Below are 19,273 nucleotides of genomic sequence, written 5' to 3' on the forward strand. Positions count from 1 at the left end.
ATAAATCAGTGTGCACTTTATTTCGAGCCAATGTTTTACATAAGACCAACAAACTAAGTGTGGGCAAATTGTTCATTCACTTGAGAAATTACATGGTTCCATTTAGGTTTGAAAAAGTAGTTTGTTGCCATAACATCAGACCTTAAGGTGTTTTAAAGTGTATCCTAAGGGTATTGACAGAAGAAAAATACAGTGTTGTGGAAGTATACACAACTCATGACCACAGTATAGATCCATTCGTGGTAAATAATGTTCATCTGTTATCCAAAGGTAGGGAAAATATTAAGTCATCAAATAAATGCTCAGAATTACCAAGGAACAGTTAGAAACGACCAGGATCCAAACAGGTTATTTATATATTTATCTATAAAGAAGTGACAACACTAAAAAACACATTGAAAACCAGTGTTTTAAACTCTGAATGTGGGATTTAAAAATATTCCATTAACTTAAGATTGCAATAATTTTTTTTTAAACCAAATAGCATTTGACTGGCAAGTCTCATATAATTTAGAGCTGTAATATTCCTAAAAGGAATATCTACATACTATAGCCTATCAAATATAATCTGCATTCTACAAATCAATACAAAAATCTATCCATCATTTATACATTTTATATTTATATACTTTTTAAAAATTAGATTTTATTGCTAAGTGAATTTGGAATTCAAATTAAATTTGGAAACCTAATATAATGCTCTTCTCATAACCTCCCCATTCTTTTTTAAATTTTTAAACACTGGAAGCAAATGATTATCAAAATGAGACTGCAACTTAAGGCATTTTAAAAGAAAAAATAATTAGGTGCCATATAGCATTTTATTTCAAAAGTATATTTTGTCCCACTTTTCTCACTAGCAAGAGTAAAACACAAACCTTTTTTCATAAATAAGACTACAGTAATCAGAACACAAAAAAAGGGTTGATAGGCATTGCTTATTTAAAACAAGGGTAATACTTCCCCACTTACTTAAAAGAAAAAAACCTTTTTGATTACCAGTTTATAAACATCAGATTTGCTATGTTAAAAAGTCCAGCAGAATTTTAATTCAGCAACACTTGAGAATGAATATATATATACAGGCATACATGTGTATGTATATATTCATTTTATATATAGTAAATGTATTTATTAGCCATTCCCCCACAAAAGTAATTTATATTTAATTGCCATTTTTAATAAACATTTGTGTTTACAGATCATCCATCTGTCTTATATGAAGTTAGGCAATATCAAATGTCCTGTTATGGTCTCCATCTTCTTCGGAATCATCCTCTGAAGCTGTTGAAAGAAAACAGGATGATCAAGAATGATTTTAAGGGGGATAAGAATGGGAAGTGTAAATATGAAGCCAGAACAGCAATGACTTGTAAAAACAAAAATCCCAATTTAGTATACTGTTTGATCAAAATGATAAGTTGTATGACAGGGTTAGGGTGGTTTCACCAACCACAATGCTCCTGCCCCCACATCTTTTTGTAATGTTATATCAATTTTTATAAAAATGAAAATGCTTAAAAATGTGGTTCAAGAGCATCTTCTAAAATGTTTCTGAGATCAGTCTGTGTTCATAGTAGCTAATGATATATAAACACTAGGAAAAAAGTGAACTTAAGGCAAGTGCTCTCACACACCTGAGTAGAATCTGGCTTATTACCGCTGCATGTTTGATGCATCCGATGAGAATGAAAAGAAATGTACATAGAATAAGAGGTTATGGGTGTTCTTGCAATTTACATCAAAGCTATGTCTATACAATGCCAAGATAAAAGTTCATTTAGCAAGTCAAAAAAGCTTCATATAGACACAGCCTAAATTAAAATAATTGGATTCAGTAAAAACCTACTGTTGATTATTCCCCTTTCTCCACACTGTCAGAAACTTATCACTTTTGCAACATTTCTGACCTCAATTTATTCAAGAGTCACTAGTGGCTCAAGAGTTAAAAATAAAGCATCCTCGGTGTCTTTAGGAAAGACATAGTAAGTATAAAACTATGAATTCTGTGAACTGCTTTGCATGTGAAAGAAAATGCAAGCTCACTAAAATAAACATCTAACCAGCATCTTTCCCCCATTATCAAGGGCAAAAAGGCTTAATGCACTCTCTATTTATATTTACACTGGACAAATTAAGAGCATCCAACAAACAGAATCAACCTAGGGCAAAGCACAGAAAAACTATGCAACACTAATAGATTTAAATCCATTTAATAAATGACACAAGCATATAACTAACTCATGACTGATATAAACTCTTATGCTGTATCACTGAGAAATACCAAACTAAAAGATTATATAGCTTATTAAGGAACTTCTTGTGTTTTTCCATTTAACTCTACAGGAGAGGACAATTTAGTCAGAACCCATTTCAGAATGTATTCATACTCTGATATTTAGGGGTTAACTTGCCCCTTGTCTTTCATGCTCATTTGAGTTTGGACATATTTCACCTTCATCTTTCTCTTCCCACATGTTAGGAGTAGACAATACTATGTTTAAGAAATCAAATTTTAAACGAGAATGTTAGTTTTTTAAAATGGAGAAATCTGGGGAAAACATACACTGAAACAAATTACTATCATGATATTGGACAAAGTATAAATTGTAATTTAAAAAAACAGAGACCTTTGTATTAGGCCAACCTAAGGGATCTGAAAGAAGGTATAAAGAGAAAAAATTTTATACCAAGTGAATTCGCACTGACTCCTTTCTTTTCACATATCCTAATTAAAATTGTGAAAATATGTTACCTGGTTTCATCTCAAGACCTTTTAAAAGTTGAAAGTAGTATAGAATTAATGACAAAAATCTATGATTTAGATTACCTAGAATTAAAAGGTTCCTATGAGGACTAAGTCTTTTTTAAACCTTACTTCAAAGGATGCTGAGCTTTCTGTAAAAGTAAAAATGTTGTGCGCACTATAGATAACATTCCAAATAATTTGAAGATGAGTACAGAAAGTAATTCTTCAGTATTCAACTGCAGAATACATATTTTAAAAAGACACTTCAGGTAGTGTTTTGGAATGGGCAACAAAGGGTGAAAAAGTAAAATATGTAGGGGGTGGGTGGGGTAATCTTCAATTTCTAGCTGTTCCAGAGCCAATACATGTGCCCACATGGTATGAAGCACACTGGAAGTTACAGGACATTAAGAAGAGGATAGGCTGTACAGATGCCTGTAAAGATTTGAGAATTAAGTGCCTTCACTTATAATCCCAGCCAGAAATCCTGAGGCTGGAATGTGATCTTAAGAGACTGGAGCTGTTGGCAGCGCTGGCTACCTATTAAAGGTCCATGAGGACCTAAAAAAGCCAAACAACAACAACAACAACAAAAAACCCACAAACAAAAGCCCTTTATGGCTTCTGATATGGATTCAGAATTAGGATTCCCTGTCCCATATTTTCCTGGAATCATATATAAGCCCAGGAATAATCTCTTATGATCTAACAAAGCTGAGTAACAGGTAAAATTTCTTACCAAAAACAAAACAAAAAACAAAATCCTAACAGATTAAGAAATGTGGTTTGATTAGTAGTTAAGATTTATGCCTTCGTTTTTATTATAAATCCTGAAATCAAGGTGATCAACAATAAATTTCTCTTTGAAAAAAAAAAAGTAAAATGCAGTTAAAATTACATCCTTCCATACCTTAAAATATGCTTTAAAACAAAACAACAACAACAAAAAACACTAATGTCAGTTGCCCAACCCATATTTCCCAAATCAATCATTTTGGTATTAAGTCTATAAATGAGCTCTAATTTGGCAGAACAGAATATATACTTAGGTTTTGCTTTGGGTTTAATTTGCAAAAGTAAATTCAACAAGTCTGGGGAGGGGAAATTCCACCTACTTTCGAGATCTTCCATATGTGCCTGAAGAGTTCTTGCAAGGTTAATAAACTAGAAACAATGCAGAAAGAAATACAGTAGTTTAAATGTTGCAAATGGCTCTAGAGAATCAGTATAGGAGATTCATTTCTACTTAAAAAGTCAAACATCATTTTAAGCCTTTATAAATAGGGGTTTTTCTCCCCCCAATATCAAAAATCACAAGCTTAATGGTATTAATTTTTAAATGTTTTATATAATCTTTATAATCATGTAGAAACCAGTTTTTAAAAATTGGGAGCAGATACAATAATTTTATCCAATGATATTGCTTATAAACACTTCAAAAAATTATGAAATGGAGGAAAAAAAACCCAAAAAACCACCCTTGTATTTGGACCCAAATAAATTCAGTTTCAGTGGGCGCGCGCGCGCACACACACACACACACACAAACTCCCAAGAACCAATATTTTCCTACCTACATTTGATAAAAGTATACATTTGGTTCTATACATTAAAAAAAATCCTAATGACTTCCACTTTGGAGTATCATTCAACATTCTGTAATTTCCCACTTTTAAAACTTAATACGAACTTTTAGAAACACATGAATTCAAAAGTTCTTAGATGTTTTATATGGTTTATTCATTCTGAAGACTTAAGGTACCTTTTTAGAAATCATTTTATGGTATTAAGGTTTTAAGGGTTCACAATTTCTAAAGTACTTAGAAGTCAAGAGATCTTTGCTCAAATTCTGAATGCTCCTGATAGATAATATGAATGCTCTTCAATGATAATTATCTATTAACTGGCTCACTGGAATAATGTCCACATGATGATAAAATAAAGAAAAATATTTTACTAATTTAGAAAGAGTATTATATACGTTGAATTGCAGTTACTTGATAGTGTTCAAAATAAAAACATTACATGAACTCTACTACATTTTTATCACCGAAGTTAACATTTATATAAGGAAGTCTGAAGGATATATTTATGAACACATTTCAAGATATGAAGTGTTCAGAATGCTACAATAATGGCAGATATATAGAGACCTTAGCCCTTGCTACACAAAATGGCCCAGGCAGCAGAGCATAAAGTTTCTTCTGGTACACTGAGGCAAAGAGCATCATTTACTTATAAATACCTAACATACAGCTAGCCCAAATGTCATATTACGGCCAACAGCGTACACAGTAAACAACCAACTATTCCATATCTAAAATACTTTGTAATATGGACACTTTAAAATTAGTACACTGGTAATCTTTTGTAGAACAGTAAGAAATAAATTGAAGTTAATTTCCCATACTCTTTGGCTTTTGGAGTTCAATTTCAGGTTTCTAAGTGATAATACTCAGGTTTTGTTTTTGTTTTAATAATAAAAAGCCCATTTTCCCTTGATGTTTCCAATTCTGTTTTTCAATGAAATACATTCCAATTACCTTCGAGAGCTAGAAAATTACTTCTTTCTCTAAAATAACTTTATGAGAAAATCAGGCTGCTTGTTATAGAATACAGCAATTTCCATTAAATCTACAGTATCTTTATTTTTAAGAAACATTTAAAAAATAAAAGCTTCCCAAAGGAAATAAGATGTCAACATATAAAACAATCTGCTTTCCAAGGCAAACACTTGCTGCATCATACCCTCCCTCTCCCCGACTTCATTATTACTTACTCGGACACGTGTGCTTGGTTCATTTGTATTTCCCATCATATCAGAAAAGCTTTGTTCGCACAAGTGCAGTAACACCACTAGGTAGAGACCAGAGCTGATAAACTCATACTCAGCCTTCAATAGGGAAGCAAACAGGAGAAAAGAAAAATACAGAGAATGAAAAATTAGTAGAATTGAGATTGATACTCACAGTACACTGATAAACTAGAGGAAATGTATTCATATCCAGTTCCTAGTAAGGGATACAATGCCATTTATTAAGAAAAAAGACTATCCTTTATAATTTCATAAAATTTTACTTTTTATTCTCATACAGTCTTCTTTAGTGTAATGCCTTTATATAAAAATGGAACTTTTAAATAATTTGATGGTGGAATGAATGCTTTGGTTTTCCATAAAGCTCACAGATTTCATTATACAAATGGCTATAGCTATATATGCTTAGTTAAAAATTACATTTCATCTATAGCTATGCCAATATACTACTATAACTATTCTGATAGCTCAAGTGTTTTTCTGTGTAATACAATGAACTTAAAGGCACAGTAAATAAAAGAATGAATAAAGGTAAGAGATCATTCACACAGAAATTTGTAGTTAGTAAAAACAGTTCTTCAAAACTGTTCTGTTGTGTTAACCTAAAAAGCAGCAGCTGAGACAAAATTAACAGAGTTTATTTTAGTTAAGGTTCAGGACTGCTGCCAGGCTCACACTTCCAAGTTGCCTTGGGGAGAGTGCCCCAGAGAACAAAAGAAAAGCTCAAATTTTTAAAGAAAAAAGGACAAATCCAGAAGGGAGAGGTAACAAAAGTTGTTCATTCTGAATTCTCAACATTGGTTTACAGAAATAATGTTGGTTAGTGATTGGCTATACACTATTGAACTATAGGGTATATGACATTTTATGTCTACTTGGCACTAGTTAGTCTAGAAGCCCCAAAGTAAGCAGCTTCAAGAGGTATTTATTTAGCTCAAGGGAGAGTGAGATGCGAATGCTGTCACATTTTAAATACTTCTCTGAACCTGGTAATTTAAAGGGGTTCATATTACTCAGATTAAAAGTTTCTCTCCCCCGCCCACAGATGTTTTCAAGCCATGAATATAAATCATAAATATAGTATTATTAAAAATCTAATCTGTCCTGTAATTTTTACAGTGAACTATTTACAAACTGAATTGGGCAACTGGTTCATTGGACGTCAAGAACTCTATGTTGTTAGTACCAGCTTCAGCAACTAACTGGTTATCAGTCTACTGAGTATTCAAGAAATTTGAGGCCAGTTGTGGTGGCTCACACCTATAATCCCAGCACTTTGGGAGGCTGAGGTGGGTGGATCACTTGAGGTCAGGAGTTCAAGACCAGCCTGGCCAACATGGCGAAACCCTGTCTCTACTAAAAACACAAAAGTTAGCTGGGTGTGGTGGTGGGAGCCTGTAATACCAGCTACTTGCTACTTGGGAGGCTGAGGCAGGAGAATCGCTTGAACCCGGGAGGCAAAGGTTGCAGTTGGCTGAGATCGTGCCATTGTACTCCAGCCTGGGCGACAAGAGTGAAACTCCATCTCAAAAAAAAACAAAAAACCAAAAACCAAAAACCAAAACTGAAATGATTCACTTAATAATTATTGTTGCTTATTTTGAACTTAAAAGGAAATTATATATCCAGAACACTTTTTAAAAATTTTAAATGGGGCCAATCACAGTGGCTCATGCCTGTAATCCCAGCACTTCGGGAGGCTAAGGTGGGTGGATCACCTAAAGTCAGGAGTTCAAGACCAGCCTGGCCAACATGGTGAAACCCCGTGCCTACTAAAAATACAATTAGCCTGGTGTAGAGGCGAGTGCCTGCAATCCCATCTACTTGGGAGGCTGAGGCAAGAGAATAGCTTAAACCCAGGAGGCAGAGGTTGTAGTGAGCTGAGATCGCGCCATTGCACTCCAGCCTGGGCAACAGAGCCTGGGCTCCATCTCAAAAAAAAAAAAAAAAAAAAAAAAGGTTATCACCTTGCAAAAGATCAAGCCACTGGTTAATGTGGAAATACAAACAAATCACTTAAAATCAGTGTAGCTATCAGGCCACTAGAATCTATTGTTCATACAGAACAAACAAGTTAAAACCAGGAAGTTTAAATCAAGGCTGTCATTGTTTTTACAATGACTCCACCTAGTATCTCCTAAAACTTCTAAAGAATATGGTTCATTAAAATGCTTAGAAAACAATAAAAACATTCTTGACTGAGATCAAAAAGGAAAAAACTGGCCGGGTACGGTGGCTCATGCCTGTATTCCCAGCACTTTGGGAGGCTGAGGCAGGTGGATCATGAGGTCAGGAATTCGAGACCAGCCTGACCATCATGGTGAAACCCCATCTCTACTAAAAATACAATTAGCTGGGCATGGCGGCAAATGCCTGTAAACCCAGCAAGTCAGGGGGCTGAGGCAGGAGAATCGCTTGAACCCGGGAGGCAGAGGTCACAGTGAGCCGAGATCATACCAATGCACTCCAGCCTGGGCGACAAAGTGAAACTCCATCTCAAAAAAACAAACCAAAACCAAAACCAAAACAAAAGGAAAAAACTGCCTTTGAGAGACAGGATGAAGCATCTTGGGAAGGAAGATGGCAGAAGAAACAATCCTTTTGAAACCTACTCTCATTTTAAGAAGGCAAGTTATGTATTTATACTTATTTCTGCATGATTCCACTTTTCCATGTTTCCTCTGGTTTTTAAATAACAATGCTCAGCTATCTACAGAAAACTCCTTGGGGATTTAAAACATTGCCTTGCTGAAAGTCATTTTCTTTTTGGATACCTAGTGCATCGGAGAATAAAATAACATAACTGGCATTAGAGTAGCACCTATGCTACATCAACTGCTTAATGTTTCCATTCTCTAGATCAGTGATTCTTTATCTGGATCCAAGCAATTAGCTTCAAAGGATCTGGGAATCCCCTAAATTAGAGACAGAATTTGTGTCTTATATATTTTCTGAGAAGGGTACATAGTTTTAATCAGATTTTCAAAGGGTATCTATTATTCCCACACTTAAAATATATTATTGTATGATTCTATTTGTATGAAATATCCAGGATAAGTAAATCCATAAAACAACACAGACTGGTAGTTGCCAGGGGCTGACAGCACAGAATGGGGAGCTGTTCAATGGGTAGAGGGTTTTCTTTTAGAGTGATGAAAATGTTTTGGAACTAAACAGAGATGGCGGCCACACAAAATGGTTTTTATGTTTTGTAAATCTCATTCAATATAACAAAAGAGGGGAGACCCATTACCCCTACATTTAAAAAGTGTTTTTGTTTTCTGTTTTGTAGAGACTGGGTCTTGCTATGTTGCCAAGGCTGGTCTCAAACTCCTGGCCTCAAACAATCATCCCGTCTTAGCCTGCCAAAGTGCTAGGTGTAAGTGTGAGCTATATTGTACCTGGCCAGAAAGTGTTTTTCAAGCACTTCATGCATTCCCTTTACAGCATATCTTTTTTTGTTTGTTTTTTTTTAAACAAATATGCTAACCACACTTCAACAATTTGGCTCTAAAGTCACCCTTGTAATCTCCTTAAACACACATCTGCCCCACCTCCTGAATTTTCCTTCAGTAAAGAAAAAGGCGGAAATTATTGAGCTCTTCATTCTAACTGTATCATTTATGCATCTCAAAAAACTTACAGCTGTGGGGAAATAAGGTTGGCATCCCTATTTTGGAACAACTTTCCTAAGCTTAAGGGAAAAATAAAAAAAAATTATGAAATTCTAACACCTAATGCAGTAACAGAATTATGTTAATAACATTATCATTGTTGTTATTATTTTAATGCAAGGTTTCTGACCATGATTTAATCTTTTCTTCAAGAGCTGTCCTTGAAGCATAGAATAGACACTTACCAAATTAGGCAAAATATACTAACTTGTTCATTTGCATGAGCTCTATGTAGTTCATGAATATCAAAATCCTCCAGGTTAAGCTCCAGCTTCTCTTTACATAGTTCACAGGTGGTTACAGCTTCTAATGAAGAACCTGGTAAAAATTAAATTACAAGTAAAGCTTAGTTTTACAATGTCTTCATAAAACACTTTTGCTCGCTAAGTTTTAAGCTTAAAATAAATAAAACCTTAAAGGAAAGGAGAAGAAAAGGAAATATTACATTTCTGCAGTAAACCAGTAATGTCCCCTAATAGAGCAGTCTATAATATCCAATGTGCACATTAGGTCCTGCCCTATGATAATAAGCCACCACCATAATTTAGATACCTTGGTTGTTTTCTTCCTCCCAGATACTCAGACATCCTTGATCCTGGGAAGCAGACAGAGGCAATGGAATGTCATCTGTACTTCCTACTTACTCATTAAGTACTTTGACATGATGCCATGAAAACAATGTTTAGTGATGTAACATCTCAAACACCTAGTTACACACCCAAGGTCACATCAAAGATACACCAAAGTATCTTTGATGTGACAACACATACCTAAGACCTTCTGGAGTTTAAAGAATGTGTCTGCCTTACTTGCTAGAAAGGGAAAAAAGGGACCCCACCTTTGTCCAAATAAAAACAGCTCCTTTCACTCATAAAAGGAATTAGTCTTGATATATGCTGCAACATGAACTTTTAAAACATTATGCTAAATGAAATACAGATACAAAAGCACAAGTATTTTATGACTCTACTTACATAAAATATCTGGAATATGCAAATTTAGAGACAGAAAGTAGATCAGAAGTTACCAGGGATTTGGCAGAGAAGGGAGTAGGAAGTGAGGAGTTACTGCTTAATGGTTACAGTTTCTGTCTGGAATGATAAACAATTTTGGAAATAGGAGTGATGGTTGCACAACACTGTGAATATGAAACTTGTATACTTAAAAATGGTCAAAATGGCATATTTTATGTTATTTATGTATTTGTTTTACCAAACATTTTTTTAAAAAGAAAAAGAAAACTTCCATATTCATCCAACATTTGATTATTCCTAAGCTTTTTGGTTCCAATTTGGTAGGTAGTAGTCTTGTGTAATTAAACATGTAGGTTCTGTCTGCCTTTTCCTTTGTTGGTTTATTTTCAGATAGGGTTTCAAATGGAAAAATGGCCTTAAAATTAGAGTAAGTTGTATGAATAATAGGGTAGATAGGTTTCAATTCAATTCAACTAACATTTGTTGAGTGACTGTTATGTGCAAGCAATAATTAGAGGTTTTGGAGATTCAAAAAAGAGTAAGTAGTAGGCCCTGCCTTCAAGGAACTCATAAAACTGCAATAACTAGTGTTAGTTAATAAGAATTTTTTAAGAGTAAAATTTGGCATAAGGTCCAAGACAGCAGTAACTTACATACATGTTCTAGAAAACAGCTGAAAGTGAGTGCTAATCTGAAGAAGCATGCTGTCTCAAAATGGGCTGTAGTCAAATTATATTGAGTTTTCACTATATTTTGAGTATATGAATAAAACCAAGCTTCTTTTTGGAGTCTAGCATATATGAAAATGTAATATGGACCTTGGAGATAATTTAATAGATTCTCTTATATCTTAGGGCTTCATTTTCCTCCTCTATGGAATAGGAGACTTATTAAGTCATTCAAATAGGCTACACACAGCTGGGAGCAACCCGTTTATTCCTACACGTTTTTTCTGGAGACAAGATCTCTCTTTGCTGCCCAGCCTGGAGTGCAGGGGCATGATCATGGCTCGCTGCAGCCTCTAACTCATGGGCTCAAGGGATCCCCTTACCTTGTCCTGTTGGATTACAGGCATGAGCCACCACAGCCAGCCTACTCCTGTATTTCTTAATCAGGGCTCTCTCCATTACACCCTGACTGCATCTGCCTAAATTTGTATATCCTGTAGACTTTAGCAATCCAAATACAGTAGCTTCTTAATAAATGTTTAAATAAATCTCTACCAGAATGAACCTTCTACCAGATGGGGTCTTTGTGTAGCTCTGAGAAATACTTCTGAATACCTATCAGGAAAGTTCAGTTGCTGAGACCTAGACATTCAATTGGCCATATCTTGAAAAGTACTTATTATAACCTTATAAAACTAACTCTAGGCCAGGTGTGGTGGCTCACGCCTATAATCCCAGCACTTTGGGAGGCCACCAAGGCAGGCAGATCACTTGAGGCGAGGAGTTTGAGACCAGCCTGGACAACACGACAAAACCCTATCTCTACTAAAAATACAGAAAACATTAGCCAGGGAGGCCGCCAATGTGGGCAGACCACTTGAGGCCAGGAGTTCGAGACCAGCCTGGCCAACTTGACAAAATTTCATCTCTACTAAAAATACAAAAAATTAGCCAGGTGTGGTGATGTGCACCTGTAATCCCAGCTAACTCAGGAGGCTGAGGCAGGAGAATCACTTGAACTTGGGAGGCAGAGATTGCGGTAAGCTGAGATTGTGCTACTGCACTCCAGCCTGGTGACAAGACTCCGTCTCAAAAAACAAAAACAAAAACAAACTAACTCCCATTTAATTTAACAGTGTACTTACCATGTAACTGGTACAGTGGGAAACTATGAACAATAACTCTTTTGACATTCATAACAACTTTATGAGGTATTACTCAATGTTACTCAGACAGAACTGAGGCCTAACCTAGTCTTACTTAAGAATCTTTAAGAGTGAATCTGAATCATCTGTAAATTTTTTTTTTTTGAGACTGAGTGTCACGCTTGTCACCCAGGCTGCAGTGCAATGGGGCAATCTCGGCTCACTGCAACCTCCGCCTCCTGTGTTCAAGCGATTCTCTTGCTTCAGTCTCCCAAGTAGCTGGGATTACAGGTGTGCTCCACCATGCCCAGCTAATTTTTGTATTTTCAGTAGAGACGGGGTTTCACCATGTTGGCCAGGCTGGTCTCGAACTCCTGACCTCAGGTGTTCCACCTGCCTTGGCCTCCCAAAGTGCTGGGATTACAGGTGTGAGCCACCATACCTGGCCCATCTGTATTTTTAAAAACTCCAGTGGGTGATTTTGATCAGCAGCCAGGGTTTAGAACCAATGTTAAGAAACATGCTCAAGACCCTATAGCTAGCTGAGTGTTCGAGTAAATATTCCAAAGTGGGCTTGTCTAACTTCAAAAAGCCAATGTTCTTAAACAATAAACTATATTATCTGTTTTCCTCCATATCTAGCACTAACAATCCAATTATATGTATCAGAAGTTGAGTCAAGTTGTTGTTCTTCACTTTGGTAATAGCTAACATTTCTGGGCCCTTAAGTGTCAAAATACTAAGCACTTTACGTGTAATCTCTCATTTAGTACATCTAACACCTCAGGGCAGTGACTAACAAAGCCTGTGAGTTACCGTAACACCATATAGCTCAGAGAAAAGGCAGTTCCAGGTGAGATAGCTTGTTCAGAGCCTTGGGCTTAGACTAGCTTAGAAGAAAAGATACTGCTTTCTCCTCTTGTGCCCCCTAGAGGGCTACTGCTCACCACTTGACTACCACATTACTGGGAGTCTCAGGAATTTTCCCAGTATCCCCATCATCTCCAACTTGAACCCAACTCCTCCAACAGATTATTAAAATCAAAATCAGTGCCATCATACCTCACAACATAGTTGTCTGTTACCATGCTAATGATCAGACCTTTAATCTCAAACAACTATGTACATTTATTAATCTGATCTAGTTTTCTACCTTACTAGTTGTTCCTATATCCCCTGGTACTCATGGTCTAATATCAGTAAATTCCTCTAATCACCAACCTTTCTCTTTTGAACTATCTCTTTACTTTCATGCCTGAACCACAGTGCCTTCTGACTAATGATACCTATATATATGCTTCTATAGCCATTTTATCCTCACAGTCCCTTGTAACTCAGGACCAAGAAGTGAGGGTAGTTGCCCACCCAACACACCCATTACTGTTTTCAAATCTTAATTCCCCCCTTAATCATTAATGACTTTCAGCACCTGGTTCTCTACCCTTCTTTGCCAACTAAATCCTTGGTTGTTTCAACATCCAAGACCAGTTCCATTGGATATAACTTTCTCAACATCTTTGCTTCCAATATCACCCTTCCCCACTTCAGTCACCAACTCTAAGTTCATACCCTTGACCTCATCACAATTTGCTGCACTACCCCTAAATCTCCATTTTAAGCATCCCCTCCTCCTGTGTACCAATTCTTATTTTAGCCTACTTACATCAATGTCAATAAAATTCAGATACTCTACCTCTTTCTCACTATACACTTCCTGATGTCCTTACTTTCCTCCTGATTTTAATTTCTATGATCGCCACAATTATGTCCTCATAGATACCCTTAACTCCCTTCATCATATTTGCCTGGCAAAAGACCTACCAGCATTGTACTCTAGTCCATACCTTTATCCCAAGCATCTGAAAACTGCTTTAAAAAAACTGTATGTGTACCTCATTTTAAAATCACTTTTACAGACACTAATACAATCTGGAAATCCTACTACACATTCACATCCTTAGAATGTTATTTTCCTCACACATCAAAACTTCCTAACCAGCTAAAGACCTTACCTCTCTAAGAAAACAGATGCAATTAACAGAGGGAGTCATAAATCTTCCCATCAAAGCAACAAACTGATAAACACATCAACACTAGCCTTCTGAAGAGAAAATATCCTTTCTCCTATTAAGGGATAACCACTCAACCTGTGCTCTGGACCCTATCTTCTTTCCCCTCTTTTCATATTTTTTTTTCCTCTATTAGAAGTCTCAAAATAAAAACATGCCTTAAAATTCCCTACCTCAAAATAAAACAAAAACACTTCTTGTGATCCCATGTAACTCTAATTCCTGTTCCCCATCTCCAGTCTCCTTGGTAGTAAATTTGTTCAAAGTGTTGAACCTATGTTGTTGTCTATCCTTTCTTACCTACTTTTCTCTACTCAGTCTAATCTAATCAGGCTCAGGAACCCAGCATTCCAGAGATTGAAACCACGAAGAACATCTACGCTATCAAATCCAATTATTCTTTTTTCTCATTTTACTTGACCTCTCAGAAGTGCAGGGTTGATCCCACACTCCTTAAAGCATTCTTCTTTTGGCTTGCACAACACATTTTCTTGGTTTTCTTCCTTCCTAAAGGCTGCTTTTCAAATCTCCTTTGTTTTCACTAAACATTTGGGTGTCCCAGGGCTCTGCCCTGGGCCTATTTCTTTGATATATGCTCTTCCTCTAGCTGACCTTATTTAATACCAAAACCTCAAACGTTACTCATGTGTTCATAACTGAAACTTCCAGTGTTTCTCCTGAAATGCCAGGCTTGTCTAGCTAACTGCCTACATGACATTTCCATATGGTTATCTAGTAAGCAGTTCAAATAAAATGTCCAAAACAGAACCCTTGGTTCCTTTTTCAGCTTCCTATTTCAGTAAAAGGAACTGCCGTTCACTTAACTGCTCAAGGCAAAAATATGAGCTTCCCTAATTGTTCTTTCTCCTTCATTCCATCACATCCAATCTGCTGAATTGGATGTCTTATAGAATCTACCTACAAAATATACCAGAATCTACCCATTCTATCATCACGGTCACACTGCTACACGTTAATCAACACCAACTCTAGCAAGTGCTCTGATAACAGACTCCTGGTTGGTCTCCCTGTACTACTCTTATCCCCCTAAAAATCCATTCTCAGAGAAGCCAAATATAAATAAGATAATTTCATTGCCTTTCCCTTTAGTAGCTTCCCATCATATTTAAATCTAAGATTTGGGCCTTTAAAAGTCTTGCACAAACTAACTTCTGCTAATCTTTCTCATCTCAACTTTATCTCCCCTCCCCGACTAACTATACACCAGCCACACTATGCATAATTCAGCTCCTCAAATAGACCTAGGTTGATTCCCACCTTAAAGTCTTTGAACTTGCTGTTCCCTATGCTAGAGTGCTGCTTCCCCTCATCATGGAATAGCTCAGCCCTCAATTTACACGTTCTCACTTCAGAAAGGCATTTCGTTAACACCCAATATCACTACAAGAAGCAGGTGCCTTGTCTTTTTACCATCCTATAACCGACGTCTAGAACTACTGTGCCTGGCTCCATTACAGGCACTCAATGAACAAATAAATCCCCATAGTAGCCTTATTATCATAATTCGCTAAGTGACACAACAGCAACATTAGAAATAAATCTTTCTCAAGGACACACAGCTGGTAAATGGTGAGTCTATTTCCTTGATTCAAAAGGATCTTACATGATAAAAGGGACACACCAGTGATCACAAATTACAGCTGTACTATACATGTATGAAGTAGTAAATAGTTTGGTGGGAAATGAAATATAAGACACATTACTAAAAATTTACAAAGACTAATGCTCTTTAATGCTTCTGCTGAGACTTCAAAAATTAAGACACTTGTTAAAAGTCTAAATTCGACAATCTATAAATTACAAATTTGTTAACCAAAATGCATACATACATGCATCTCTTAGAAAAAATTGTGAAAACACAAAAGGGTAAATCTTACCAGAGTTAATTTTGGCCTGTAACCACTTTTTCATACACTCTTGGTGGACATACTGCAAACTTCCTGTACACTTGCATGGCTCTATCAGCAAATTAGATGATGATGCAGCTGCCATTTGACAAATTCTACATAAGTCACCTTCTTCTTCTTCTGAGTCCTCTAAAAGGAGGCTGCAAAAGAAGGCACATTTCCCAAAGCTATCATAACTCATCCTGGTTGGTTACTTCAGTCATACATAATCACAAGCTTTCTTTTTTGTTATTTCTACCCACACTGTCTCTGGGTGGAAAAAAGCAAATAGTAAAAACAACAAAGCAACAATAATTATATTCATCAGCAACCCTCTGATTGAAAATGAAAAACCCTCTCATTGAGAATAAAAATCGTAACAAATATTTTAAAGGTAAGTAAAATAGGCTATCCTATCATTTATTTTTATTTTCATATGATTAAGTAATTTTGTCATTAACAAATGACAGTTTAGATCTGTATTTTTCTCAATGGCTTTATAAGTACTTCTAAGAGACTTTAATTTCTGCAGTATTCCAGACTACTTCAAGTCCAACAGTATAAAGGTAAGATAAACTTATCACTTTTGCCCCTTGCCTCCCCTCAAACTTTAGGGCTATTTCCATGAATTAAACACATACTGGCTTGTAGATTCTCATTTACATGTTATCAGAACCACGTTTAAACTGATAAACTTTTGTATTACAGAAAAAAATTTAAAAGTATGCTTTAAAATTCTCCATCTGCCCCCTCCCTGCAGCAATCTTATGAAAGTTTCCATTAACCTATGTCATCTATTTAACAGGCCACTGTATACTGCTTGATACATACATGTGGAACAACAGTTTTATATAATAAGGTAAGTAATTGTTAAAATCCCTACTGCATTAGTCCACTGTTGGCATGAAACAGGTACACAGTAAATTGGTAATACAGAATGCTGAACTGTTACTGAAATACAACCCGGAATATATGGATACCTAAATGAACTTAGCAAAAGATTTGTGGAAAGAGATGGATATACAACTGCTAGGAGACTTTCATGCCCTGGGTTAATCAGATATAACCTCAACCATAAATTATTTTTAAAGACTGAAAACATGGTATTTATATTTTACCTTTAAATTTAACTTTCTTCCCTTCATAGTTTCAACTATTTACTTGGTGGATTCAATTTTTCTGTACCATTTTTAACTGCAGAATGTCTTAAAATCCTTAGGTATGAGGAAAGATGTAATACAGGAATGCAAACATACACACACACACTCTCTCTGGCAAAGTAACCAACAAATGCTGCTTTTAAAATTAACCAGATAGAGTGGTGCTAGCTCAATCATTTCTCTCTGAAGATGACTAAAGTAATGCTTTGCTTTCTGCCTACACTACTGTACTTAATCTAACCTTGAAGGCTGAAAATATGTAACTACATCCTTTAGCAGACAGCAGACAGCCTGCAGTTGGAGGAAGCTGCTATAATAAGCAAACACTAAAGCAAACACTACCAGGGTAGAGTAAATCTCTTTCTACAAAAAAAGGAAAAATAGCAAGTTTAAAAGCAGGGAAATAACAGTCACATGGCAAAATCTGTCCTATAAAATTAAAAACAAGGAGTATGGTAGCCCAATGCCCAGCATCTCAGAAAGTGTGCAGAGTTTCCTTTATCACCTGAGTTGGATTTGAAAGCATTTTCTTACTAAAGTACAACAAAAATCTAAAAATAACACTAACAATAATGCTTCCCAACAATTCTACTAGGCCTTTGTGAAAAAGGAAAAAAAAAATCCCACATTACCTTTATATAAGTCTTCTTCCTCGAAGTGTACTTCAAATAAACTACTTTATCTCATTTTAATAAATATTTTAATACTAAGTAATTAGACTAGGATGACTAAATTAAGAGTAAGGCTGGGACTAAGATCTCTGGTTTTTTTTTTGTCTTTTCACTCTTACCAGTGATTTATAAGCAACCTTCAACTCTATAAAGATTTCTTTGTAGAAAAAGATTCTATGCCCTGCATTTAAACCTTTCGTTTTTTTTTTTGAGACAGAGTCTTGCTCTGTCGCCTGGCTGGAGTGCAGTGGCGCAATCTCAGCTCACCGCAACCTCCACCTCCTGGGTTCAAGCAATTCTCCTGCCTCACCCTCCTGAGTAGCTGGGACTACAGGCGCATGCCACCACACCCAGCTAATTTTTGTATTTTTAATAGAGACAGGGTTTCACCATGTAGGCCAGGATGGTCTCAATCTCCTGACCTTGTGATCCACCCGCCTTGGCCTCCCAAAGTGCTGGGATTACAGCGTGAGCCACTGCACCCAGCCTAAACTGGTATTTCTGTTAAATAATACTAACTTCTAAAGAATTGGCTGGGCATGGTGGCTCATGCCTATAATTTCAGCACTTCTGGAGGTTGAAGCATGAGGACTGCTTGAAGCCAGGAGTTCGAGACCAGCCTGGGAAACAAAGGAAGACCCTGTCTCTACAAAAAATTTAAAGAAACATAATATTCAGCATATACTTGGACTTCAAACACAAAATCAAAATTATTTTGTGCATCAAATTTTACTTTGTGAATCAAAGTAAATTTTGTGCATCAAATTCCAAAAAAATATTTGCAGTGAGAAATGTAAATAAATGGTTAGTTAATAAATCATCTTAATAAAGGCTAAGGCAGATTTATTGGTAATCCATGGTCATTCAGTTCCTCTTATGGTCATTCAGTTCCTCTTACTAACCCCATTTAGCATTAGTCTACCAAGGAATTGGGTAAGAGATTAAGGTTTTTGTCTTTGTGTGTATATGTATTCCAACCTGGTTAAAATAACCTTTGGATTACTTTCTGACACAATTCACACCCCTCTACCATGGCTTATCCTCAATTATTAATTCTTATCTATTTACCTATGAGTGAGACATCTTACTGGATGTAAATGTTAAGGGAAGAAATTTCAGGCTGGAAGCAGTGGCTCATGCCTGTAATTCCAGTACTTCGAGAGGTGGAGGCAGGTGGATCACCTGAGGTCAGGAGTTCGAGGTCAGCCTGGCCAATGTGGTGAAACCTTGCTTCTACTAAAAATACAAAAATTAGCCAGGCATGGTGGCAGGTGCCTGTAATCCCAGCTACTTGGGAGGCTGAGGCTTGAACCAGGGAGGCGGAGGCTGCAGGGAGCCAAGATTGTGCCACTGCACTTCAACCTGGGCAAAAGAGTGAGACTCCATCTCAAAAATTTAAAAAAATAATGAAAAAGAAAGAAAGAAAGAAAAGAAACTTCAA

The 19,273-nt window shown here is 36.2% G+C and overlaps 2 protein-coding genes across 12 annotated transcripts in view; one reads left to right on the forward strand and one right to left on the reverse strand.

The window, feature by feature from the left end:
- Positions 1-19,273, forward strand: part of CD302 (CD302 molecule) — a 45,855-nt gene that overhangs the window by 23,912 nt on the left and 2,670 nt on the right. The window contains exon 7 of one of the 2 annotated variants that reach the window (XM_050752884.1): positions 16,807-16,860. In XM_050752884.1, the coding sequence (XP_050608841.1) occupies positions 16,807-16,825 (19 nt within the window). In that variant the 3' untranslated portion in view covers positions 16,826-16,860. Of the gene's footprint in view, positions 1-1,201; positions 1,239-16,806; positions 16,861-19,273 lie in introns of those variants that run through there. The other variant, XM_050752883.1, reaches the window with a different exon arrangement.
- The window catches only part of MARCHF7 (membrane associated ring-CH-type finger 7), a 55,054-nt gene continuing 35,782 nt past the window's right edge, over positions 2-19,273 (reverse strand). For 6 of the 10 annotated variants that reach the window (XM_050752878.1, XM_050752873.1, XM_050752871.1 and 3 more), the window contains 4 exons: positions 15,993-16,162; positions 9,447-9,556; positions 5,529-5,642; positions 1,500-3,913 (listed from right to left, as the gene is read on the reverse strand). In XM_050752878.1, coding sequence (XP_050608835.1) covers positions 3,644-3,913; positions 5,529-5,642; positions 9,447-9,556; positions 15,993-16,162 — 664 coding nt within the window. In that variant the 3' untranslated portion in view covers positions 1,500-3,643. Of the gene's footprint in view, positions 1,285-1,499; positions 3,914-5,528; positions 5,643-9,446; positions 9,557-15,992; positions 16,163-19,273 lie in introns of those variants that run through there. The other 4 variants (XM_050752880.1, XM_050752876.1, XM_050752877.1 and 1 more) reach the window with 1 other exon arrangement.

Source organism: Macaca thibetana, chromosome 12 (assembly GCF_024542745.1).
Source record: "Macaca thibetana thibetana isolate TM-01 chromosome 12, ASM2454274v1, whole genome shotgun sequence".
NCBI classification, from domain to species: domain Eukaryota; kingdom Metazoa; phylum Chordata; class Mammalia; order Primates; family Cercopithecidae; genus Macaca; species Macaca thibetana.